At 42.2% G+C, this 27848-nt stretch overlaps 1 protein-coding gene across 2 annotated transcripts; it reads left to right on the top strand.

Moving 5' to 3' along the window:
- The first annotated feature begins 279 nt into the window (after positions 1-279).
- Positions 280-27795, top strand: LOC119896197. Of its 2 annotated transcripts, none has more exons than XM_038709705.1 (6): positions 280-516; positions 624-797; positions 20522-20557; positions 21131-21154; positions 21244-21282; positions 27167-27795. In XM_038709705.1, the coding sequence occupies exons 1-6, from the start codon at positions 312-314 to the stop codon at positions 27382-27384; spliced, it is 696 nt and encodes a 231-aa protein (XP_038565633.1). In that variant the 5' UTR covers positions 280-311; the 3' UTR covers positions 27385-27795. The 2 variants fall into 2 exon arrangements, with proteins under 2 accessions (XP_038565633.1, XP_038565640.1); XM_038709712.1 differs by lacking the exons at positions 20522-20557; positions 21131-21154; positions 21244-21282; positions 27167-27795 and adding exons at positions 1223-1246; positions 1328-1351; positions 2103-2141; positions 2777-4163.
- Positions 27796-27848: the final 53 nt, after the last annotated feature.

Here is a 27848-nt window from a genome sequence, read left to right on the forward strand (position 1 = left end):
AAACTTGGATCTGGACCTGAAGGACAGTTTACCATCAGGAACATCAGTCAGTCTGATGAAGGTCTCTACTGGTGTTATTTTGATCAGACTGAAGAATCTCCTCGGAGACGGCTGAGCGTCAGAGGTCAGGACACTGACATCACTTCCTGTTTATATGATATGAACTAACCTGCTGACCTGATAATAAACTGATCACTGCATTGATCCAGGTTCTACTGATTTTCCTTCCAGGTCCTGGTCTGATGGACTAACTCTGTTTTCTTTCTTCCTCAGATGATCTAGTTACTCTGGAGATTCCTGCACTTCCTGTGATGGCAGGAAGTGATGTCACTCTGCGCTGTAGAAACAAAGATCAGGTCGCACTCGAAGCCTTTTTCTTCAGGGATGGTTCTAAACTTGGATCTGGACCTGAAGGACAGTTTACCATCAGGAACTTCCAACAGTCTGATGAAGGTCTCTTCTGGTGTTATTTTGATCAGTCTGTTGAATCTCCTTGGAGACGGCTGAGGGTCAGAGGTCAGGACACTGACATCACTTCCTGTTTATATGATATGAACTAACCTGCTGACCTGATAATAAACTGATCACTGCATTGATCCAGGTTCTACTGATTTTCCTTCCAGGTCCTGCTGCCCCTCCTCCTTCCAGTACTTCTCCTCCTCCTTCTCCTCCTTCAGCCTCCCCCCCTCTCTCCTCTCCCCTCCTAACAGTTGGACTACCTGTGGGTTCTCTGGTTCTTCTGGTTCTTCTGGTTCTGGTCCTGGTCGGAGTTCTGTTGCTCCGCAGGAATCAAACAGGTATGAAAGCTGTCAGACTCACCTGATGTGAACAGACTGGAACCAGACTGTGTCTGATCCAGTCAGCAGGTCTGTACTGAACTACAACTGGGACTGGTTGGACTCCTGACTCCCAGAGCTTTCAGCCACATCTCATGGTCTTCATCAGCTCATGGCGTTTGCTTGGTAGTTCTGGAGATGCTTCAGGTGTGGTCATGTGAGGTACAGACCCTCAGTCCCATGGTAACAGCTGCTTGTATATGGGGGGAGATGTGATGTACCTGTAGGTCACATGATGACACCTGAGCCAACTCCATTTACTGATGAACACCATGAGATGCTGCTGAAAGCTCAGTTAGATATTTTCCACTAACTGTTTATATATTTGAATACAAAGTTAACCTGCTGACCTCTGACCTTTAGTAAACCTTGTTCTCCTGTTGTAGGTCTGGCTGTGCTGACCGCTGCAGGTGAGCTGATGGAAGTCTGTCTGTTGACCTCTGACCTTTAGTGACCTCTGACCTTTAGTAAACCTTGTTCTCCTTTTGTAGGTCTGGCTGTGCTGACTGCTGCAGGTGAGCTGATGGAGGGCTGCAGTCGAAAAGTAAAAAAAATCTCCTTTCCTCGACCTCGATGGAAAACATCATGAGGTCAAGGAAAGATGTGAAGGAGAATCCGTAAGGACTGTCATCAATATGATTTTACCCATTTTAAATGGGTCTCAGTTATTGTTGACAGTTTAAGATATATGCATATTAGAAAGTTATGGCAAAAGAGAGAAAAGGCTTAATAGCCAATGGTAACTACATGGTGATCAACCTCCTTTATCCGTCATGGTTTGATGATTTATTATTTTTTATTGTAGAAAACACTTATTTCAACAACCCGAAACATAAAACGGTGTTGAAACAGTATTAGATTACAAAAAAGCCAACAGAAAGGTAATTGTGAGTCTTATTAAAGTATCATAATGTGCGTCTGTATTGCAGGATCTTGCTAAATGTGGTTGATGGATTTTATCGTTTGAGTTTGAGAACGTGTGTCGCTTTAAATGTTGGCGCCGCAAGGAATTGTGGGACGGCATTCTCTCCTTTCCTTCATAAAGGATGGTCCAGTGTACCCTATGTGAAAGGAAGCATTGAGGCACCTTTCCTCAGCTTTTAGAGAATTTGAACAGCTCTTATCATGGCTGCCACTGAAATACTTCCGGTTCACTTCACTCAGTCAGAACTTTCCTAAGCAAACAAGACTTTTCAAATGCAGTCGAAGTCTGTCTATCTGTCTGTTGACCTCTGACCTTTAGTGATTTCTGTCCACCTGTTGCAGGTGCGGCTGTGTTGCTGAGTGGACTGCTTGTTTCTGCAGGTGAGCTTGTGGAAGTTAATCATTTATAAAAATATACAGAAGAATTTATTCTGCTCAATTTATCATTATAGATAGAGATATATAATTTTAAATAACACCGTAGGTTTGATTTGATTGAGTATACAGGCTTACGGTAAGGTGAGGTTTGCAAGGGTCATAGATGGGGAGCGGGTGAAGAGCAAAATCCAAAATCAAAGGTAGCAAAGTATAAATCCAAAAGCACAGGGAGAACATTGGGAAAAGCCTTGAACGCAAAGTCTTTTGACAAAGACAAACAGGCAACCGACAAGGGGATCACACTGACAAAATACACAAGTGAGGGGAGGATAACGAGACAAAGGTGAAGCTAATCAGGACGGGGCCGACAATCACACTGCTGGGAAACCACACAAAGACAGGAAGTGAAGTTAACAAAAACACACAAGGAAGGACTCCATAAACATAAAACAGGAAATACAAAATTGAAACACAAAATGTTATGATATTTGGCAATTAAGATTCTTGACGTGTACAGTTTTATTTTTATTTTCTCTCACTATGTTTATTGTTACTCACCAAAATGACAGATGCATCCTTGTATGTTGAAAACCTTCTTGGTAACAAACCTGACTGTGATTCTTGTTCTCCTCCATCAGACTCCTCTCTGTCTGTGCTCAGACTCTGCTGCCATCTAGTGGTCTTCTGTCCATACTGCGTCTCTACTGGTCTGATGCTGTCCATCTGCTGCAGCAGGAAGACAGGAAACAAACCAGCCGTCTCCATGGAGATGACCCAGGCCGTTGGAGGAAGTGAGAAATTGGATGGAGAGTATAATGACATCACTGCTGATGTCACCACTGAGCACGCCTTCTGAGCTGTGAACACAGTTGTCAGTGCCCAATCCATAGTGGCTGCCCGATCCCTTCTGCACATGCACAGAAGTGGTCCTGTCAGTCAAATAAAGTTACCACAAACGTGCCTGTTCATAATGACTTGTGTGTTGTTGCCTGTTCTCATCTCAGGTTGTCAGATACTGATGCTTTCAGAAGGGCTGCCAAAGTGTATTTGACGCAAGAAGTACCCCTCAGTGTCCTTATGAGACGCACCCGGGTGCGTCTGTATGAGATGCTCTGTCTAGGCTGGAAGCACTAGTAGCTGGCTGTGTCATGAAAAACATTATTCAACAGAACATTTCTAATTTGACAACAATCTAACAATGTAGCAACACAAAGGTAGAAAACCCTAGCTGATGGCCGAAACACCTGTACGGTTAGCCGGTAAACATGCATTAAAAAAATGACTTAGGTTTGGGCACACACCCCTGTGATGGATAGGGATAAGGTAAGGGGCTTTGGGGAGCTGTCAACGTCTTTTACATTATCTTCAATAAATTCCTATTACATCATAGTGGACAGTTTCATCTCAAGTGATTTGAAAGATTTAGTTTGATCACTTTGAATAGGCACATTTGCGTTGACCTTCTTTGACTGAGAGAACCACTTTTACCCATGGGCATAAGGGATCAGGGAGCCAGTATGGATTGGTCACCTTCAACAGTAACAGCAGCTGTCTTTAACATGGATCAATAATAAGAAGGTTCTAAAGTCATCTTCTGGATCAATTTGAACAAGAGAAAACTGTCTGAATCACTGATCATTATCTTCATCTTTTTTTCTTCATTCTCTTAGTTTTTCAGTGGTAAGAAACATAATGTATAGTAAAAATGTATAAATTAACACATTAGGTATTAGCTTACGTTTAGCCATGTGTACTTTGTATAACCATTGAATAAGTGTGTTGCTTAGTTTCTGACCAGCTACAGATGGAGACAAATGACAGGAGAAAACACCATGAAGTGTCCAAGTCTGGAGTCAGGCCACCGCAAGCATCTAGATCAACTTCAGCCTTAAGTCGATTTTTGCATTTTTGCAGCCTTGTTAGAGTCAGGAATTCTGTGTGTTTTATTTTACTCATTTTCTCTCTTTTATGTCAAAGTATTATTGGACGTAGGCTTTGTATGTTTTTAAGCTTTGGTAAATAAAACCAGGTAGATCATTTTGATCTTTCGAAAGATTGATGATTCTCTAGACCTGATCCTTTCATCCCCTCATCCACGGCGTCCTTTACAACATTTTGGTCAAGCCCTTTGTTTTCTAACAATTCTCTAAAGTATCAGGAATGCTAATCTTTGGCTCTCAAGAGAGGAGTAGCCTTAGAGGAGTTTCGGCAGGAACCTGCGGCAGAGGAGGGATAATCCTTCTTCTATACTGAACTATACTGAGAGTAGGCATTTCTTTTCCTCCCTGGGGCAAGTGGAAGCTGATAGCCACAGGACTGATTACCCTTGAGATAGGGACTGGACCCATAAAACATGGTGTCAGCTTCCTGGACTCCACATGCAGAGGAAGGTCTTGTGTGGATAAATAGACAAGTTGTCCTGTGGTATAACAGGGTGCCGGGGAGCAGCGTTGGGTGGTGGCCTGCTGGTAGAGAGCTTAGACCGGTGCATTCCTGTTTTGGATAAAGGGGCAGTTTATACCCCTGGGAGCACTGGAAGGGAGAGAGGGTATGGAGGGCATACTTGATCCAGGAAAAGGTTTATTTTTTAAAATTGTTTGTGTTGTGCTTGGCCATTGGTTAAATGGTGGAATCCCCATGACAGACTGACCTTGGTTCCTTGGAGACTGCACAACAGGTAAATTGTGGCTCCTGGTCTGTTGTTTCTCTGGAATGAGGTGAACAGTCTAAGAAAATTGGTCAGTGAGGATGACATTGTGATCATGAGATGCAGGCAATCCAGTAATGAAGTCCATGTGAGACCAGATCAACGTGGGGCTGGCAGAGACTGAATAAATCCTGGCCAGGCTTGATGTCAGCCCTTGTGCTGTGAACAGGTTGTACAGGCAGTGATGAACTCCTTGGTATCCTCCCTTATAAAAGGCCACCAAAAATGCTGATGCAGCAGGCTAGGGCTTCCCCCCAGACCTCAGGATGACAAGCCAGGCTTAGCTTTGTTTGAGCCTGTGCAGTATGAATGAGAAAATTCAAAGTGGTTAAAAAAAGAGCCAACCTGGCCAGCCTGGAATTTAGTTGCTTGGCTGAATGGATGTACTCCTAGTTCTTGTGATCAGTCCAGACTAAAAACAGTTTCCACTCGTCTACAGCTAGTTTCACTGCCAGAAACTCCTGATTTCCGGGGATAGAAGAAAGTGCATGGATTGATCTTCTGGTCCTCTGCCAATCAATGCAAGAGTACGCCTGTGAGGTATCCACCTCCACAATGAAACTACGGGTGGTGTCTGGGAAGACAAGACCATTGGAAGGGATGCCTTGGAAGGTGAGTGTGGTCACTGCCACCGAGGTGTAGTTGATGAGCCATCAAACCAGGAACAGAATAGCTGTGGAACTGTTTTGCCTTGTCTCTGCTCATACTCATATGAATCTGAGTTTCCCAGCTGAGAAAAGCTCCTTTGTAGACAACACAAATATTCCATTGTGTTAAATGTTTAAGCGTTTCTTTGCTCTGTGCCAGATACTTCAAATCACCCTTCATTGTGTATGTCCTCTGCCCCAGTTGAATAATTTTAAGTACTTCTTTGTTCTAATTTCTACTTTATTAAATATCAAAAGACAACCGTTTGTTGTAACTTACTTATTTGTTTGATTCCTCACCGGAAACATAAAAGTTCTACCACATGTATAAGGTGGTACGAGTTTCTGAAATTGAGCTTAGAAAAGATGGTGGCTTCTTGCAAAACTTCACAAGCAGAGGAGATAAGTGGAAAAGCATTCCAGCTATCGTAATTGACGCATGGTCACAGGGACTTATCTGTTTTCTCCACAAAGAAAAAGATCCCTTCCACCAGCGCCTTGTAGATCTCCTGTTGCATGGCCCTGATTTCTGGTACTGAGAAGGTGTGGATTAAAGTCTTAGAGGATGCTAACTGTGTAATCCTGTACAGAGCCTTCCACCAAGAGCAAGAATCTCCAGCTCACCAGCCCCTTCTGGTTGACTAGTGATCCCTGTCATTTTGTGGACCAGCCGAGACAAAATGGCAGTCTTGGCCGCAGGACAGGCACTGGATTGCTCTGCAGTTGGCGCAGTCTTTCCTCCATGGAGAGCCAAGCCTGGCCCAGCTGCAGAGGCTATGGGGAACCACTAAAGGCACACTGGCCTGCGGAGGCAAGGATTGCCAGAGGTGGTACGGAGAGTATGGAGATGGTAGACCAGGATCTCTCTCTCCTCCATTCCCAGAGACACCTGTTGATGCGCATGGTAAAGGCTACCAGGGAGTGAAGATCAACTGATCTTTGATACAGTCGGAGAGCCAATGGTAAAACGCATCTAGGAGAGAGGGGTATTTTTAGTTGGTCTCTGCCATGATAGTGAAGACTGGGAAAGTCCAATTTGTCATGATCCCTATCATATTTGCACTCTGTCTAGTCTGTTTGATTCCTGTCTAGTCTATTGTCAATTTTTTGCCTTGTCTGCTGTTTGTTTCTGTCTTGGGTTTCACTCCTGTATTTATTATTGTTCAGTCTGCCTGTTTCCTTCTCCGTGTTCTGTCTAGTTTAGTTCTAGTCTTCCTTTGGCCCATTATTATGGGATTCTTTGTTTTCTGGTTTGGGTTCTGTAGTTTCTGTAACTCGTTTTTGGTTATTTTGCATTTGTTCCATGTTTTGTGTCAGTCGTTTTTCCAGTTAGGTTCTGTCTCTGTCCCCTGAACTTGCTTTTTTCTGTCTCTGCCTTGATTACCCTCATGTGTCTCAGTTGTGTCTAATTACCCTGCCTGCCTGGCATGTGTTGTGCTCTGTCAGTATTTAAACCCTCAGTACTGTTTGGTCTTTGTTGTGTTGTCTTGAGTATTCTGCCTGCGCCCTTATCTCTTGTTTTTTGGATTCTCTGCTGACCCTTTGGATTATCCTTTGTTTGGATCTACCTTTTTTTGGACTGTTGCCTGCTGTGCTCCAAGTAAGCCTGTTTGAGTTTTAATTCTACTAAATATCCTGTAGAACTGCATCCTCGTTGCCGGTTTCTGCATTTTGGGTCCACAGCTCTGTTTCCTGCCACTGCACTCAGCCATCCTTGACACAATAGGTGAGCAGCTTCACATTTATTTTAGCTGTTGTAAGAAAGAGCTGCAACATTATAATAGATAGAAAACATGCAGCCAGCGTTGTGTGGTCTCACATAATAACAGTACTGTTGTAGTGTTGCATCGTTAAGCTCAGTGTTATCGTACTAGCTCAGAGTCCGGATGTTGTGTCGAGGGTGCGAATGTGGTTAAAACCAGATGAAGGAGTGAAGTGAAGACATGAAAAGCAGAAGTTAGTCAGAGAAAAATTTTCACACTCATGCTGTGGTTCAGCTGTTCAAACACGTTCTCATGGTTTTAATATCTATTCAGATCATAATATCAATAACTGCAGTACATACAATATATGTATATACAACTAATATTAGAGCTGCTGGCATCAATGATATCAGCTCAGTTAGATCACAGCATGTTGTCTTTGCTCTCACTGATCACTCTGTTCCTGTTTTTATCATTTTCCAACCGTAAAGATTTTATGTATAAGGTTTTCAGTCAGAGCTTTTCATCATTTTGCTCTTTGTTTCTGACTCATTCTGAATTCCTACATGTTTTTAATCAAACAGCTGCAGCAGATGGAGGCAGTTTGTCCACACAGTCTATGGCAGAACTGTGCTGAAGTGATCCATTTCTTTTCTCCAGAGAGCGAAGATTTTGAACATGGTGGCAGCGCGAACCTGCTGCTGCAGGTGAACCAGTCTGAACTTTGACCTTATGTCAACCATGCAGAAAGAACTAGTCTGGGTCCAGGTAGAGTACTGAGAGGCGAAACGAGATAATAAACCAGTGTTATTTTCTGCCTGTTGATGGATGTCAGGGCGCTGCTGGTGTGTTGACATCATGTTTAAATTCAGTTTGATTCCAACAACATCAAACACAGTTAGAGTCTCACCATTCTCTCTGACCTTTGACCTTTGAAATGAACCAATCAGAACACTGTCCCTTTTTTGATGTAGACAGTTGACTCAAGTGGTCAGCAGTCACCGAACATGTGACCCTTTCTACTGTGGTAATTGGTTGGCGGCGATGAGAGCGGGGCTACCTGATTAAGCGCAGAGCAGCTTAAACCTCCAGCACGTACATTTTCACATATGAGGAATTTGCCTTGGTATATATTGGTGCTCAACAGTACACATGAACATAAATATAAATATAATATATAAATAAATATAAATATCGAAAAAGTAAACAGATTAAAAATGTCACCAGTGCTGAAAGATGTTTTCCCAGCTTCACATGTTGCTTCCTGTCCGACAAAAAGTCTGTGATCCACCTGCGAGTGGATTAAGGCATGCTCAGATGAGAGAGCTTGTCCTGCAGCAGAGTTAGGATGATGGTGTTGAAGGCAGAGCTGAAATCCAAAAACAGGATCCTGGTGTAGGTTCCTAGTGAGTCCAAGTGCTGGAGGAAGAAGTGAAAGGCCATGTTTACTGCAGCGTCTATAGATCTGTAGGCTCTGTTGGTGAACTGCAAGGGGTCCAGGAGTGGGTCTGTAGTGGACTTGAGGTGGGACAACACAAGGCTCTCATAAGACTTCATTGGATGTATCGGTTGTCATTTAGTCCTGTGGTCCTTGGTTTTTAGTGGACAGGGATGATGGTGGAGGCTTTAAAGCAGACTGGCACATGGCGTGTCTCCAGTGAGGTGTTAAAGATGTCCGTGAAAAATAAATATAAAAGGAAAATCATAGGTAAAACAAGAGGATCTCAGATATATGACACAAAATAGTGTAGAAGTAAAAATATAGGAATATAAATATAGTACAAAATGATACATTATATACATCAATCAGCCATAACCTTATGACCAGGTGAAGTTAATACCACTGATTATCTGGCTACCATGGTACCATGTCAGTGGTTGGGATATATTAGACAGCAGGTAAACACTGTGTCCTCACAGTTGATGTGTTAGAAGCAGGAAAAATGGATAGCTGTAATGATTTCAGCAACTTTGACAAGGGCCAAACTGTGATGGCTAAGACAACTGGGTCAGAGCATTTTCAGAATGGTCAATACCATCATAAGCGGCCCAAGTAAGGTAAAGCGGTGAACTGGACAAAGGATTATGTATGGCCATAGCTCACTGATGTGCGTGTGGAGTGAAGGCTGTCCCGTATGGTCCAACAGACGAGCTACTGAAGGTCAAAATACTGAAAAAAGTTGATGCTGGTTCTGATTGAAAGGTGTCAGAACACACAGAGCATACACAGTGGAGGCGGCAAAAGGCAGACCTACATTATGACCAGTTATTGTTATTGGTGACAAAATATATTTAAAAAAAATACTGTGGTAGGCATGTGTACGTGTAAGTTAAAAATAAGTTCGTGAAAAGCGCTATACAAATTCAATTCATTATTATTAATAAACTTTAATGTATCGCCAATGGACAGGATAGAACAGGATTTTAAATATGCAGGGCACTGATAAACATATACACTCCAATAGTTGAAAAGCTTGTAAACAGGGGTATAAATATATTTATATGTATATTTATACTGTGATGTACAAACGGTAATAATGACAGGAGAAAGCAGCATTATTGTCTCAGTATGGAGTCAGGCCACCACGAGCTTTCAGAACAGCTTCAGATCTTTTTAGACTCAGAAAATCTGTTTCTTTCACTCTTTTCTCTTCTATCTCAAAGTGTTAGTTTCGGGACACAGCCTTTGTATGTTTTGTTTTTTAAGCTTTAAGCTAAATAAAACTTGGTAGATCATTTGATCTATTGAAAGGTTGATGATTCTCTGACCCAGATCCTTTTAGTTTAGTAACTAATCTTTGTCCCTCAAGAGAGGGAGTAGCAGCACAGGTGTGAAGGGAAGGAGGATGAGGCAGAAGAGAAACCTAGTGTGAGGGGTAAGCCCTCTTCTGTCTTGTGATTCTCTATCCGATAATTATCTAGGACTTGTGAGACCTTGTAACACACAGTGATGTAAATATTGCCTTGTGGTTAAAGACACTACCGGAGGCATTCATTCATTCAGAAGTTGATCCTGTTCCAGTTGGCAAGCTGTCTGAGCCAATGATGGATAGCAAGTGAGGGAAGGTGGGAAGTTGAGGTGGCGAGGTGGACTCTGGAGTTCCCCTGGTAAGGCAGGCTGATTGCTGGAACCTGATGACAGGGATTGATGACATGTAAGTCTGATGAGAGATGGAGTGCCCTTAAACCCCTGTGTTGGCTGCTTGATGGACGACTGGGGTTATGTGTTTCCAAGTTTACTCTTCTTGGTATTGGGATTACTGTATTAGACTGTTTTATTGCATCCTCTACTGATTGTTAGCAGATGCCCTCATCATTGGCATAATTTTCGGTCTCTCATCAGTCTTCGCTGAACTTGACTGTGAAAGGCACGTTAATGTGAAGATAGATGACTTTTTATAATTTTGCTCTCTTTGGACTTAAAACAGGATTTTTTACACCTCAGTATAAGACGTGCCAGTGTCTAGTTGATTGTGCACCAGAACATAACACAGTATAGTTGGGACATACCCAGTGAACCTGAACGGATCCTAGCTGTGTGTTTTCAGTTGTTTTAATGTAGACGAAGATCAACTCCAAAACGCAGCGGAAACACTGGTGTGGACAGAGATCGTATTCGTTTTAATTCTCCGTTTGTAAACTAAAACGGAGTAGTGTGGATAAGGCCTTAGTTTCTGGAGCTGCATGGCAGGGGTGTTGATGACCCTATGTTGTGTGTCCTCTATGATGTATAGTGCTGTTGCTGAAAACCTTTAAACCCGGCCTGCTAGCCAGAAGCCTTCATCTTGGTTGGCTTGCCCCCAGCCTTCACCCCATCAGCTAGCAATCAGCCTGCACTCCAGTTGATCATGCTTTAGGATTGTAAGCCTGCTGGCTGTTCCTGATTTGGCAACCCCAACCCCAAAAGTCTATGAGCCTATGAACTGTTCAAGTGGCTTTCCTGAGTCCCTGCAATCTAGCATCATTGACTCTCCGCTGCCCTCGTCCTCACCACAGCTCAATGCTGTTGGGGTCCTCCTGCCTAGCGTCCCAGTGACTTTGCAGCCCAGAGCTGTGGAATTCCTGCTGCCTGGCTCCCCAGAAACTGAGCAGCCCAGCACTTGCCAGTTCCTCAGAGATTCAGCTGTTTTGCTCCCCAGAGACCCGGCTGATCAGTGATCCATAGATGTTGTTAGCCAGTTCCACTGAGATTCAGCTGATCAACGCTCCAAAGACTTTGTTGTACAGCTCCCCAGAGACTCAGCTGGCCAGATGAGGGTTTCCGCCTTCATCACCTATCTCCTTTCGGTCGTCCTCCAGACCTGATTTGCCCTTCAGTCTTGCCTCCTGGTTGCCCATCTGTTCTGCCTCCAGGCTGCCTGCCTTGTCTCCAGTGTCACGACCTTGGGTTTCAGTAATGTAAATGTAAATGTAAATGTACGTCAGTGTAGTGTTTTTCTGTTATTTTGTTTATTGTCCTTTCTGTTTTACCCATTGCCTCTGTGATCTTGTTTAGGGGTTTATGTTTATTAGCGTAGTTTAGTATTTTGTTAATTTGCATGTTTAAGTTAGTAAGTATCAGTCTTGTCTCTTATCTCAGTTCTTAGTCTTGCATTTTAGCTATTTGCCTCAGTTCTTAGTCCTGTGTCTTAGTTCTTAGTCATGTGCCTTAGTTCATGTTCTAGAGTTACTCCTGGTCTGTGTACTTCTGGGTTTTATTATTTTGGTCTTGTCTACGTTGTGTTCTGTTTCATCCTAGTCCCTGTGTGTTTCTCTGTTTGGTTGTTGTTAGTTTCTGTCTGCTCCCCCTGTGATCACTATGCCCTGTCTGTTCTCTCCTTGTGTCTGTGTCTTAGTCCTTAGTTCTATGTCTCTATGTTAGTGTAGACCTGCTTCCTGTTTGGATTTTGCTGTTTAGTTTGGACTTTGGACTGCTACACCAAGTGTAAGCCAGTGAGTTTCTGTTGGACTGTATTAAAATATCATCAACTGAACCTCCTTTGTTCTGGTGTCTGCATTTTGGGTCCACATCTCTACCTCCTGCCACTTCACTCAGCCTTTCTGACATCCAGTTCAGCTTCATTAATGCCTCCAGGCTGTCGCCTGAGTTCTATGAGCTCCTTCCCTGTCTAGGTCACTGGCCATCCACCTTTGAGCACCTGCTCATTTCTTCAGCTCACTCCACACTTGTCCTTGAATCCATTTTTTGGAACTTACTCCACCGACCTGATTTTTCATGGACTTTCTGTGACTTTACTGACTTCCGTCGGCGGGGGTATTGGTTGGTATGTGGTTGTGATTTAGATTTTTGTAAATTCCTATTTTATTGTGTTAAATTGGTCCTCATGGGTATTGTTTTCACCTGTATCTCATTATCTCCATCTTTTGTTGTCTGTCTAGCCTTCCAGTGATATCTTTAGTGTTTCTCTGAGTTATTTCCCCTATGGCTGGTTTCATAGACTTCCTTTCTGAGTTTTGGACTTGGATTATTTGCCTTACTGGATTTGTTTGCCTCAGTTCTGGAGTGCTTAACTGGTTTCTTAACCCTTACCTACCTCAGTTACCATAAGCTTGTACCCTTTGGTTTGCTTTTCACTATAATTAAGTATACTGAACCTGCTCTGCCCGGGTCCAAAACCTCCTGTACCTGATTCATTGGAGAGCAGCTAAAACTGAACCTCCAGTTCCTGTTGAGGAGGATTTTTAGCTTCATACACGACACTGCATCCCATTAAAACAGGTAGCCCCGCCCTCGCTTTCGAGCACCAATCATGAGCAGCAGGGTGGCATGCAGCGCTGACTGTGTTAAAAGGGAAGTGAAGCTGAAGGCGTCACTCTGCTGTTCAGACTGACTGACAGTCGACATCCAGACAACATGAAGGCTTCATCTGTGTCTCTGCTGCTCGGTGAGTCCAACACATCCATCCATCCATCCATCCATCCATCCATCCATCCATCCATCCATCACAGCTCCAACACATACTTCAGTGTCTGCACTCATACTGAGGAAAAAGAAGACGAAACTATTCCTCTTTAATAGAAGTGATAGAAAAAGCTTTTTGCTGAACGCTGCAGTCACATGGTTCATTTCTTCCACCATCAAGAAGCTTTCTGTGTTTTGATCAGTTTGTTTGACAGGGAACAGGCTCACTGATCAGCAGCTGATAACAACTTCCAATGACTTTCACTGAATTTCTGTCCTCCCTGTTAAAAAGATATTTCATAATTCATACAACATAATAAATATGCACATGATGTTACTGTGCAGCAATAAATAATGCTATGTGCCAACACATGCTAGTTAGCTACAATCCAAACTAAATAAATAAAAACAACATGCAAAGAAAGGAAAAGCCGAGGATGAAGACAGATAATTAATGAGGTTAAGGTGGAATCAAGGATATTCAGTACGTACAGCCTCGTCTCATCAGGCCTTAATGTTCAACTTCACCTCCTTTATTGTCAGATGCTCAACAATTACGGTGAAGCAGTCGTCTGCAATGAAATTCAGGCTCCTCAAACAATGCTCACACTAAGTGTAGAAGGAAAAGTGCAAGTAAAATGAAAGAATCTGAGACATAAAATAGTGCTGAAGTTAAAATATAGGAATAGAATATTTTCAGAAATTAAATATAATATGCAAAGATCAACCATAACATTATGACCACTGACAGGTGAAGAGAGTAACACTGATTATCTCGTTATCATAGCACCAAACCAAATGGTCAAGCGTAGCGATTTGAGTGACTTTGACAAGGGCCTAACTGTGATGGCTAGACGACTGGATCAGAACGTCTCCAAAATGGTCTGCAGTGGTCATTACCTATCAAAAGTGGTCTAAGGAAGGTAAGGTGGTGAACCGGCGACAGGGTAATGGGTGGCCAAGGCTTATTGATGTTTGTGGGGAGTGAAGGCTGGCCGATGTGGTCCGATTCAACAGACGAGTTACTGTAGGTCAAACTGCTGAATGCTGAAACTGGTTCTGATAGAAAGCGCTGTTGAGAGCTCAACCAGCAGTCTTATGGTCTGTGAGATGAAGCTGTCCCTGACTCTATTGCTGCAGGTAATAATATAATAATAATCCTTATTTGTAGAGCACTTTTCAAAAACAAGTTACAAAGTGCTTTAACAAGTGTAAAGAATAATACAAAAAAAGATAAGAGCATGAAAATTTAATATAAAATTAGTAAAAAACAATAAATAAAAGGGATAAAATAAAGTCAAATAAGATCGGGAAAAGCTCTCCTATAAAAGTATGTTTTAAGAAGGGACTTAAAAGAGTTCACTGACTCAGCCGACCTGATTTCCTCGGGCAGGCTGTTCCAGAGCCTCGGGGCCCTGACAGCAAACGCTCTGTCCCCTTTAGTTTTCAGTCGAGACTCTGGAACAGACAACAGACCTCTGCCCGAGGATCTCAAGGTACGTGCTGGTGCGTATGGGACTAAAAGGTCAGAAATATAACAAGGCGAGAGGCCATGAAGAGCTTTAAAAGTGATCAATAGAATTTTAAAGTAAATTCTAAAACATACTGGGAGCCAGTGTAATGAAGCTAAAATAGGAGTAATGTGGTCATATTTCTTTGTTCTGGTTAAAAGCCTGGCAGCTGAGTTCTGGACAGTCTGGAGTCGATCAATAGATTTTTGGGTTAAACAGGTGAAAAGGCTGTTGCAATAATCCAGGCGTGATGAGATGAAGGCGTGTAAAATGGTCTCGGTGTCCTTAAAAGTTAACATTGATCTAATTTTAGCTATATTTCTAAGTTGATAAAAACATGATTGAACAAGCTTTGTGGTGTGCTGCTTGAAATTTAAGTTACTATCAAACCAAACACCAAGGTTCTTTGCCACAGGCTTAATGTGATTTACTAGGGAACCAGCAGATGGCAGTATTTGATTTGCCATCTACTGAGACCCGATGACCAGGATTTCTGTTTTGTCTGAGTTCAGCTGGAGGAAATTATTTGACATCCATTTTTTAACTTCACAAAGGCAGTTGTTAAGTGAACTCAGCATTCCAGGGTCTGTGGATCTGACGGGCAAGTATATTTGTGTGTCATCAGCATAAATATGAAAAGAAATGCCATGTTTATGGATAATATGTCCAAGGGGAAGCAGATACAAGGAAAACAAAATGGGTCCTAAGACCGACCCCTGAGGCACACCATATTTAACTGGACAGAATGAAGAGACATAGTTGTTTACAGACACGCAAAACTTCCTATTTGACAGGTAGGATGAAAACCATTCTAGAGCAGTACCAGAGATCCCCACCCAGTGCCTCAGTCTGTCTAACATGATGTTGTGATCAATGGTGTCAAAAGCAGCGCTAAGGTCCAGGAGTACCAGGACTGAGCACATGCCTTCATCAGCAGACATTAAAAGGTCATTGGTGACTTTAAGCAGGGCAGTCTCAGTGCTGTGGTACTTCCTAAAACCAGACTGAAACTTTTCAAATATTTTGTTATTTTCCAGCACAGTGAGCAGCTGTTTGGACACAATTCTTTCTAGAATCTTTGCAATAAAAGGCAGTTTTGAAATTGGTCTAAAATTTTGTGGGAGGGAGGGATCTAAACCAGGTTTCTTTAAAAGTGGGTTCACGCAAGCCGTTTTAAAATAATCAGGGACACAACCAGTAGATAGGGAGCTGTTGAAAACAGAGATCAAATGGGGCCCAACAGAATCTATTACTTTCAGTAAAAATTTTGTAGGTATTACATCAAGTGGGCACAAAGTTCTGGACCTTTACATAGGCATTCTGTATGGGACTTTCCCAGCATCAACGGCTATTCATAGTATCTCTATGGGCCCTCCTCACATGAGGGCCATGCATAATTAGTCCCCTTTCCCCTCGTTGGCCTTCTTCCTGCACTGCTGGGTGTAGAGGTCCTTCATGGAAGAACGGGTCCCGTTCATGGATGTGCTGAGCAGTTTTCACCACCCTCTGGTGGTCGAGGACAGCTGCCTTAGACAGCTTGTAGCTGTGATCAGAGGTGTTTTTAGCACCACTGAAGTTCTTCTTTTCACACAGGAAAGCTCAGCTGAGACATTCTGATCTTATCTTGCTTTCATGTGTCACTTCCTCTCTAACTGTGACATTTCCATGGTTATTAATGTGGACACTGAGTTTCACCAAACCTGATGAAGAATCAGAAAAACATTGACATCACTGAGAGAATCAAACTGCTGATTCCTGAAACACTGAATACTGGAGACACCAATTCCAGTCAGGTTTCCCTCACACTTCTCTCTTTATTATTTCTGATCAGACTTCAGTCCCCTGAGATTACATCTGTCATTCTGGTTAGTGTTTACGTTTCACTCCAGGTCAACGGGCAGGAGACACAACGCCGACCAGATACTGAGTGCATCTTTAAAGAGGTATTCTGCTCATTTTCAGGTTCAAAATCTTATTTAGAGGTTGTACCAGAGCAGGTTTACATGGTTATATTTTTGTCATACTGCACATTGGTGCAGCTCCTCTTTTCAGCCTGTGTTGAAGGCTTCGTTTTAGCTATGGAGTGATACATCTTGTCTCTAAATGATCTTTGTTGGGAGTTGCACATGCTCAGTTCCTAGTTAAGAACTACTAGCCAATCAGAAGCAGAGAAGGGTGGGCCAATGAGAAGCCTGTAAACACCGCTTCGTTTCAGCTGTACATGTTGCCGACCAGCTTGGCAACATAGACTTGGATTGGAACTCCCTTTGGGCTTTTTCACTTGGCAAACCTATTCCATGCACAAAAAAGATAAGATATAACTAAATGAAGGAGAGAGAAAAGCCTAAAAAGTATAATACTACCTCTTTAAAGAAACTCGGTCTGAAAAGTGAAGCCAGTGCTGAAGAGCCATAAAAGCTTCATTCTCTCCAGCAGCCAGCAGGGGGCGACTCCAGCAGCTGCAGAAAGAAGTGTGATTGTATAGAAGTCTATGAGAAAATGTTTCTACTTGTCAGCTGATTTTTTCCCTCAGTAAACACTTTCCTGATGAGTTTCTGGTCTCAGTCGCTAATTTCAAGTCTTCTTCAACATAGCATGATGTTCATTTAGTAAATTATGGTCCCGTTTAGAGGAACAGAGACCAGGAAGCAGGGGAGGCTTTAGGGCGGGGCTACCTTGTGAACTTGTTTTTTGGGTGCTGTTTCACTTCATGAAAGTTAACTGCAACATTTTAGTCCTAAAAACGTCTTGTTCAGCATTCAGTTGTACTAAAAGATTTTCCTGTAGGTAAATTTAGTTTAGAGCCTGTTTTTCACTAGCCAAAATTAGAATCACAGTTAATATGACAGTTAACGTTAACTAGGGATGCACCTTGCTAGCCAAGCTAGCTAGCTCCACCCTCTCATCCCAAGATGCCAAACTCAAGGCTTCAAAATGGTAGTCCACAAACCAACGGGTGATGTCACCGTGGCTACGTCCACTTCTTTTATACAGGCTATGACTGAAACAACAATTTACAATTAGTCAAATAATTAAAATGAAAAAGATCAACCGTTCACTTGTTATTTTATTCTTGAATTCAGACCGTTCATTGAATAAATTAAAAGTTTTAATACCTCATTTCACTGGCCACTATAATGACCTCTGACCTTAAGTGACCTCTGACCTTCAGTGACCCCTGACCTTCAGTGACCCCTGTCTTCCTGTTGCAGGTGTGTCTGTGCTGCTGCTGTCTGGACTGACTGATTCTGCAGGTGAGCTGATGGAGGAGAAAACAATCACTGACTCTCTCTCTGTTGAAGATGGACAGATGGTTCTGGTCTGATGGACTAACTCTGTTTTCTTCTTCTTCAGATTCTCAGGTTACTCTGGAGATTTATGCACTTCCTGTGGTGGCAGGAAGTGATGTCACTCTGCGCTGTAGAAGCAAAGATCAGGTCGCACTTGAAGCCTTTTTCATCAGGAATGGTTCTAAACTTGGATCTGGACCTGAAGGACAGTTTACCATCAGGAACATCAATCAGTCTGATGAAGGTCTCTACTGGTGTTATTTTGATCAGACTGAAGAATCTCCTCGGAGATGGCTGAGTGTCAGAGGTCAGGATGTAACTGTCTGTAAATAACTCTGGTCTGACAGGTCTAACTTTGAATATGGTTCTGGTCTGATGGACTAACTCTGTTTTCTTCTTCAGATTCTCAGGTTATTCTGGAGATTCCTGCACTTCCTGTGGTGGCAGGAAATGATGTCACTCTGCGCTGTAGAACCAAAGATCAGGTCGCACTCGAAGCCTTTTTCATCAGGGATGGTTCTAAACTTGGATCTGGACCTGAAGGACAGTTTACCATCAGGAACATCAGTCAGTCTGATGAAGGTCTCTACTGGTGTTATTTTGATCAGACTGAAGAATCTCCTCGGAGATGGCTGAGTGTCACAGGTCAGGATGTAACTGTCTGTAAATAACTCTGGTCTGACAGGTCTAACTTTGAATATGGTTCTGGTCTGATGGACTAACTCTGTTTTCTTCTTCAGATTCTCAGGTTATTCTGGAGATTCCTGCACTTCCTGTGATGACAGGAAGTGATGTCACTCTGCGCTGTAGAAGCAAAGATCAGGTCGCACTCGAAGCCTTTTTCATCAGGGATGGTTCTAAACTTGGATCTGATCTTGAAGGACAGTTTACCATCAGGAACATCAGTCAGTCTGATGAAGGTCTCTACTGGTGTTATTTTGATCAGACTGAAGAATCTCCTCGGAGATGGCTGAGTGTCACAGGTCAGGACACTGACATCACTTAATAATAAAACATATGAACTAAGTGTGCTTCTCAATTCCCTTATTTGTCAAATCCTCATTCCTCGCTTGAACCTGAGTTTCGCTCCTTGCAGACCATCCCAAAGCTCTTATTTGGGCACGAGGATTCAGGATACACAAGTGCATCCTTCGCAGAAGTCTTTTACTGACCGACACGCCCCCTTATTGGATTAGTTGTTACTGATTGGACGCTGCAGCAGCACAAACTGATCTGATACAACATAAAATGAGTTTCATACCAATTGAAGACAGATAACAGATAAAAAGTGTATCAAAGTTTTATATTTTATTCACTGTGTAGTTAAAATCTGTGATCAATGTAGGGCTGAACAACTAAAGGAGCACAAACAACTTTCTGCATTTAGTAAAACAGATGACTCTGTTGTTTCTCCCATTAACCTTTATTATAGAGACATGTGCAGTCAGAGAAAATGTCAGAGAGATTTGGAGAGTCTGTCAGTCAGCAAGAAACACTGTTTCCATCATTTATCGTTATTTCCATTCAGTCACATGAGGCTGATCATTCCTGACTGTTTAGTCCAAATAGACGACAGTAAAACGTAGTAAACTAGTCGTACTAAACAAGTCACTAAATTGCACCAAAGTCTCTGAAGAAGTAAGAAAAGGAAAAGAAACCTGCACATGCAGCTGATCTCAGATAACATCTGATGAAAGCAGCCAGCGGGTCCGTGAGTAAAATCAGCTGATGTAATGTATGAATGAAAGCGTCATCATTTCAATTTCCCCTGAAACATTTTGCCTAATAAATCAAAGGACAACATGATCAAATTTCAATAATTAGTCAATGATTAATCACAATCAGAATATCACTACGTACAGCGATAACTGTGAGACTTTATTGCTATCAGCATACGTGTGCAGACACAAGCTCCATCAGAAGTCTCTCCAGCTGTTAAAGCTGCTCAGCCATCTTTAGAAACAGACGTCGCTTCACGTGACGCTTTGGAGGAAAGAACGTCTTATTTCTCGTTCCTGTGGGCGGGACTGAAACACAAGGAAATGACGCAAGTGAAGGACACTTGGGTGCAATTAAGATAATTGAGAAGCATCCTAACCTGCTGACCTGATAATAAAAATGATCACAGTATTGATACACGTTCTATTGATTTCTCCTCCAGGTCCTACTGCCCCTTCAACTTCTACTTGTACATCCGCTCCTCCTTTTCCTTCTTCTTCTTCTTCTTCTTCCTCCTCCTCCTCCTCCTCCTCCTCTCCTTTCTCCTCCCCCAGCTTCCCCCCCTCTTTCTCCTCCACTTGGTGCAGCTGTGGGTTCTCTGGTTCTTCTGGTTCTTCTGGTTCTTCTGGTTCTGGTCCTGGTCGGAGTTCTGTTGCTCCGCAGGAATCAAACAGGTATGAAAGCTGTCAGACTCACCTGATGTGAACAGACTGGAACCAGACTGTGTCTGATCCAGTCAGCAGGTCTGTACTGAACTACAACCTGGGACTGGTTGGACTCCTGTCCAATCAGTGACGTCCTCAGGACACCTGGGACCCGTCTGTCACACAGCTCCGTGAGAAATGCTCTCTGATCTCCATTTCCAATAACCTGACTGATCTGTGTTTGTTTCCTGCTGATCCAGATGCTGTCAGATCTGCTCAAAGGAAACACACTGCAGGTACACACACACCTGTTCTACACCTGAGCAGTGATGGTGAAGCATGAGTGAAGCAGCTGCTGCTTGATGTCTGAACTGAAACTCTGCTTCATCAACTGGACTTTTAATTTCCACTGGTGTTCAGTTTCAGGATGGAAATGTTCTCCTTACTTTAAACCTTCCTGACTTTGATTCTCTCACAAGTTTCTTTTCTCTACAGAGAGTTTGTTGATTTAGAGGCGGACAATATAACCTTAACTCAGTGTCCACTTAGAGCTTTTCCAGAGCTTTCAGCCACATCTCATGGTCTTCATCAGCTCATGGCGTTTGCTTGGTAGTTCTGGAGATGCTTCAGGTGTGGTCATGTGAGGTACAGACCCTCAGTCCCATGGTAACAGCTGCTTGTATATGGGGGGAGATGTGATGTACCTGTAGGTCACATGATGACACCTGAGCCAACTCCATTTACTGATGAACACCATGAGATGCTGCTGAAAGCTCAGTTAGATATTTTCCACTAACTGTTTATATATTTGAATACAAAGTTAACCTGCTGACCTCTGACCTTTAGTAAACCTTGTTCTCCTGTTGTAGGTCTGGCTGTGCTGACTGCTGCAGGTGAGCTGATGGAAGTCTGTCGGTCTGTCTGTTGACCTCTGACCTTTAGTGACCTCTGACCTTTAGTGACCTCTGTCTACCTGTTGCAGGTGCGGCTGTGTTGCTGAGTGGACTGCTTGTTTCTGCAGGTGAGGTTGTGAAAAGTGAAAGATACAGAAAGAGTCGAACAGCAACAGAGGTTTAACCCTAATAATGATATCAGAATAAGATCAACTGGGACAAAACATTAACTAGAATGGACATTTCCTAAAGAAAATGCATGTGAGAGCTTGTAGCCGTTAGTGCTGTTCAATCCTGTGACACCTAAATCCACAGCCTTGGTCAGCAAATAAAGTTCCAGTTTACTGCATGTGGTTAACATGCCCTGAGTAGGATTTGAACCACTGGACTATTAAGATACACCATTAGAAGAAGGTTTTTACTTGCTTAATCTGATTTGGGTTAGTGAGATGAAATGCCTCCAATGCACCAATAGAATGCACTCGATGACCACAAACAGCTTCAACAGCAGTGTTGTGCTTGTAAATATACAAATTTAACACAAATCACTACAATTAGTAGGATAAGGAAGATGATTAGGGCCACATGTTAAATATTTATTTGACGTCCGAGTTTAATGTTAGAATTCCCATTTTTCACATGTGGCCCTAATCCTCTTCCATAGTACAAGCCATAGACAGTATATTACTGGACGAAGCCACCCCGCTGATTTGAATGGAAAGCAGTGAAGCCAGTTTTGGACCAATAAAATACTACTACAGGGCTACTTCCTTTTGGCATCAGTGTCTACTACGCATGATCGCGCAGCAAAACCGTGGTTTGATGACGTAGAGCAAAAGCAGAAACACCGTAATTCAAAAGTCTTCTGGCTAGATTCACACAGAGTTTATAATCCAAGCAATACGGTTACATATCTCATGTGCGACAGGATGTCACAGGGTTTAGACGCCATTTTTGGGCCTACATGGAACCGTCTTTGGTCGGCTTCACTGTTTGATCTCTGGCTTACCCCCTTGAACAAACTGAACATTGTGTTGGTAGTCATTATGGTCAAACACCACTCACCACTGTGAAAGATTGAAGCTGTGACTAATTAACACTCTCGCCCAAGCTGGGGATCAAACTAATTCAATTCAATTCAATTTTATTTATATAGCGCCAAATCACAACAACAGTTATCTCACAGCGCTTTTCATAAAAGAGCAGGTCTAGACCTTTTAAGAGGCAGAAACCATCGAGCAGAACCATGGCTCAGGGTGGGCGGCCATCTGCCTCCACCGGTTGGGGTGAAGGAGAGAGAGAGAGAGAGAGGGAAAGAGAGAGGGAGAGAGAGGGAGAGAGCGAGAGAGAGCAGGAGAGGAACAGAGAGAAAAAGAGAGGGATGTAAGGAGAGAGAGAGAGAGAGAGAGAGAGGAGGGAGGCAGCCTACACAATATCCACACAGAGGTACAGACAGTAAAGGTGATGTTGCTATAGACTAAATGAAAAATGGTACAGATATTTATAATAGTGTTAATGGTAACCATCGTAATGCTAATGATTATAATAACAATAATAACAATAAGACTAGCAACAATAGTCGTTGCAGCAGAGGGTGTCGAGCAGGAACACGGGGGCAGCAGGTGACCCGCAACCACAGATCCAGACTCCACAGCTCCAGAGCCAGAAACACCTGCAGGAAATGAGAGGAGGAGAGAGGAGAGACACGAGAAAGCACAAGACTACCAGAAAGGGGAGAAGTTGTGTTAGTAACATGCAATAATGGGATGAGATTGCATACAGAGGGAGAGAAAGTAGAGGAGAGAGGAGCTCAGTGCATCATGGGAAATCCCCCCGGCAGTCTAGGCCTATAGCAGCATAACTAAGGGATGGTTCAGGACTCACCTGAGCCAGCCCTAACTATAAGCTTTATCAAAGAGGAAAGTCTTAAGCCTACTCTTAAATGTGGAGATGGTGTCTGCCTCCTGAACCCAAACTGGAACCTGGTTCCACAGGCGGTCCTTGAAATTTGCTTAATGTGAGACTTAAACGACATGTCCTGATCAAAGATAACTCCAAGATTCCTCACAGTGGTGCTGGAGGCCAGGGCGATGCCATCCAGGGAAACTATATCTTTAGATAATGCGTCACGGAGGTGCTTAGGCCCCAGAGCAATAACTTCAGTTTTATCTGAGTTTAACATTAGAAAATTACAGGTCATCCAGGTTTTAACATCCTGAAGGCACATTTGAAGTTTAGCTAACTGATGAGTTTCATCTGGCTTGATCGATAGATATAGCTGAGTATCATCTGCATAACAATGAAAGCTTATGGAATATTTCCTGATAATATTGCCTAAAGGAAGCATATATAAAGTGAAGAGGATTGGTCCGAGGACAGATCCTTGAGGAACTCCATGACTAACTTTGGCATGCATGGAGGACTCATCGTTAACATGTACAAACTGAAATCGATCTGATAAATAGGACTTAAACCAGCTTAGTGCGGTTCCTTTAATGCCAATGAAATATTCCAGTCTCTGCAATAGGATCTGATGGTCAATGGTATCAAATGCAGCACTAAGATCTAATAAAACCAGTACAGAGACAAGTCCGTTGTCTGATGCAATAAGGAGGTTGTTAGTAATTTTCACCAGTGCTGTCTCTGTGCTATAATGAGCTCTAAATCCTGACTGAAAATCCTCAAATAAACTATTGCTCTGTAGAAAGTCACACAGCTGTTTAGCAACTGCTTTCTCCAGAACCTTAGAGAGAAATGGAAGGTTAGATATAGGTCTATAGTTGGCTAAAACATCCGGATCAAGTTTGGGCTTTTTCAGAAGAGGTTTAATTACAGCTACTTTAAAGTACTGTGGTACATAGCCTGTTGATAAAGATAGATTGATCATATCTAGTATAGAAGTGCTGACTAAGGGTAAAACATCTTTAAGCAGCCTAGTCGGGATGGGGTCTAAGAGGCAGGTTGATGGTTTAGATGAAGAAATTATTGAAGTTAGTTGGTAAAGATTGAGGGAAGCAAAACAGTCTAAACATATATCTGGTTCTACAGCTGTTTCTAAGGTTCCTGAGTTAAGAGATAAGTTGGTGCCAGTTGAGGGCAGGTCTTGGTGAATTTTGTCTCTAATAGCTAGAATTTTATCATTAAAGAAGCTCATGAAGTCGTAACTACTGAGAGCTATGGGAATACTTGGCTCAATAGAGCTGTGACTCTCTGTCAGCCTGGCTACAGTGCTGAAAAGAAACCTGGGGTTGTTCCTATTTTCCTCTATTAATGATGAGTAGTACGCTGCTCTAGCATTACGGAGGACCTTCCTATAAGTTTTAAGACTATCTTGCCAAATTAAACGAGAATTTTCCACTTTGGTGGAACGCCAATTCCTCTCAAGTTTCCGCGATATTTGCTTTAATTTGCGAGTTTCAGTATTATACCATGGAGCTAACCGTCTTTGTTTTAGTATTTTCTTTTTTAGAGGGGCTACAGAGTCGAGTGTCATTCGCAGCGAGCCTGCAGCACTATCAACAAGATGATCGATTTGGGAGGAACCAAAATTAGCATAGGAGTCCTCCGTTACTTTGTGACTAGATAATGAATTTAGAGCTGATGGAATCGCATCCTTAAATTTAGCTACAGCACTATCAGACAGACATCTTGTATAGAAATTTTTACCCAATGGCGAGTAGTTCAGCAATACAAACTCAAAAGTTATCAAACAGTGGTCGGATAAAGAGGGATTCTGTGGGAACACCACTAAATGTTCAATTTCAATACCGTACACCAAAACAAGGTCGAGGGTGTGGTTAAAACAGTGAGTCGGTTCATGAACACTCTGAGAGAAGCCGATGGAATCTAACAGAGAGATAAAAGCAGTACTAAAGCTGTCATTCTCAACGTCCACATGAATATTAAAATCTCCTACAATAATAACTTTGTCCGTTTTAAGGACTAAAGTTGACAAAAACTCTGCAAATTCAGATAAGAATTCAGAATACGGGCCAGGTGCTCGGTACACTATAACGAAGAGAATTGGTTGCAGTGATTTACAACTTGGGTGCGAAAGACTAAGAACAAGGCTTTCAAATGAGTTATAGTTTAGTTTTGGTTTAGAGCTGATTAGTAGGCTAGAGTCGAAGATAGCTGCAACTCCACCTCCTCGGCCTGTGCCTCGAGGAATGTGAGTATTAATATGACTGGGAGGGGTGGATTCATTTAGGCATCACCCAGCCAGGTTTCAGTAAGACCAAATAAATCAATATCATAATCTGATATTAGTTCATTTACTAGTACACCTTTAGAAGAGAGAGATCTGATGTTTAAGAGTCCACATTTAACTCTCCTATTCGTTTGCACTATTGCTCTTGTGGTTTTAATTTTTATGAGGTTTTTATGCACAGCTCCTCTTCTGTTTACCTTTGATTTAAATAATTTCGATGGTGGGGGGGCAGACACCGTCACTATAGGATTTTCACTAAGTAACTCCTGAAATGGAGGAGCAGAGAAGTGTGTTAGACTGCGACTCTGCCTCCTGGTCTCAAACTTGGCCAGATTTCTAGAAATGAGAGCTGCTCCTTCCCAAGTGGGATGGATGCCGTCTCTCCGGATCAGACCAGGTCTGATAACCGCTTGTTGTTGATGAAATAGAGCATTTACCTTAAAAATGAAGCTTTTCAGCTGTGATTTTTGTATTTTAGTATTTTGAGTACGAGCTAATATGGCATGTTTCTAAACATGAAGGAAGATTTTGCACGTTTAAGAATTAGGAAGGTGAGGAGAAGTCAGTCTGTAGTTTAATTTTTTGCTGTATTAGAGTGAATGAGACCTTGACTGTGGGTTATCTATTAATTAAGTTGTAAATCTAAAATACTATACCTCCATTAAGGAAGATGTTGCATTTTGACAAAGAAAAGGCTTATGGCTGCATTTTGATGCCTACTATGTGCTTATGGAGATGAATATGCGTGACCAGGAGCAGTTTAGATAAACATCTGTCTGCCAAAAGCTCTGCTCCATGTGACACTGATGAAATCTCCAAAAACTGTAAATCCCTTCGCTTTGAAAATAAATATTTCCAAAACTAAACATCTTTTGCAAATGCCAGGTACAAATTGGAACAATCAACACTTTTTCAGTAGTTGAAAACGTGAATGGAGTCTGTCGCTGCACATATGCTGTAGCAATAAGCTTGTTGAGTCTGTGATCCCATAGAAACTGATTCATTTTAAAATTCATAAAAATCATAAAATCAACCATTACAGCTATCAGCAATCCAAGTAATTAAATTTTAAAGCTGAACTTGCAGCTCTCAAACTAATAATAAAGTCAAAAGGTCAAAAGTTCTTAAAGCTTAGATTCTCACACTGAATATTTTATTGAAAGTAATATTAGGAACATGAAACCACAATGAATGACATTTGGTTCTACATTTGTTTGTTGATCCTTCTGTGTGAAATGAACATAAAATGAAGGTATAAATCAGTGTTGATGAGGTGATTCCACCAAACTGTCCAGACCCCTCCTTCCTGTTATAAGTTGTCCCTCCCATTGAATCATTGTAAACACAACTATTTAATTCTTCAACTTTCTATTTTACGTTTATGATTCTTGACTTTTAATGTTCTTGTTTTTTATTTTCTTTATTGTTACTCACAAAAAGACAAATTCCTTGTGTGTTGTAAAACTACGGAAGCCCTAAGCGGCCATAGATTTTACTCCGTTTTCATGTGAAAACAGGATAATTTCCTCGTGATCTTGAGATAACAAATCATAGCTGAATACAGGGGTCGGTAGGTTTGTTTCTTTAGGATGATTTCAGAAAAGTTTCCAGTGAAATTGGTGAGCTCAGTTGGCACAGGATTGTGTGCACGGGAAAACAAAAATTTTTATCTCAAGATCTCGATAATTATCCTGTTATCAAAGGGAAACAGAGTAAAAACAATATTTGAATTGATGGGCACTTAGGGCTTAAAAACCTACTTGGCAACAAACCTGACTGTGCTTCTTGTTCTCCTCCGTCAGACTCCTCTCTGTCTGTGCTCAGACTCTGCTGCCATCTAGTGGTCTTCTGTCCATACTGCGTCTCTACTGGTCTGATGCTGTCCATCTGCTGCAGCAGGAAGACAGGAAACAAACCAGCCGTCTCCATGGAGATGACCCAGCGGGTTGGAGGAAGTGACGAATTGGATGGCGATTATGATGACATCACCGCTGATGTCACCACTGAGCACGCCTTCTGAGCTGTGAACAGAGTGACAGCAGCTGTCTTTAACAATAACATGATGGATCTGAAGTCAGCTCCTGGATCAGTTTGAATATGTGAAAATACTGATAATCATCATCATGTGTTTTCTTAAATTTTCAGTGGTCAGAAATATAGTGTAGAGTTATAAATAAACACATAAAGTGCTAGCTTCCGTAGATTAGCAGACTCTGTATAACCAGTGAATAAGTGTGTTGCTTAGTTTCTGACCGTCTACAGATGGTGACAAATGACGAGAGGAAGCAGCAGGAAGTGTCTTCTGAACAGCTTCATGGCTTTTTAGACCCAGAAATTCTGTTTGGTTTCTTTATTCTCTTCTCTTCTATCTCAAAGTGTTTCTGGACGTAGGCTTTGTATGTTTTTAAGCTTTGCTAAATAAAACCAGGTAGATCATTTTAATGTATTGAAAGGTCGATGATTCTCTGACCCCGATCCTTTTAT

Source organism: Micropterus salmoides, unplaced genomic scaffold (assembly GCF_014851395.1).
Source record: "Micropterus salmoides isolate LMB-PRFRI ecotype aquatic unplaced genomic scaffold, ASM1485139v1 Ms_hic_scaffold_10, whole genome shotgun sequence".
Lineage (NCBI taxonomy): Eukaryota > Metazoa > Chordata > Actinopteri > Centrarchiformes > Centrarchidae > Micropterus > Micropterus salmoides.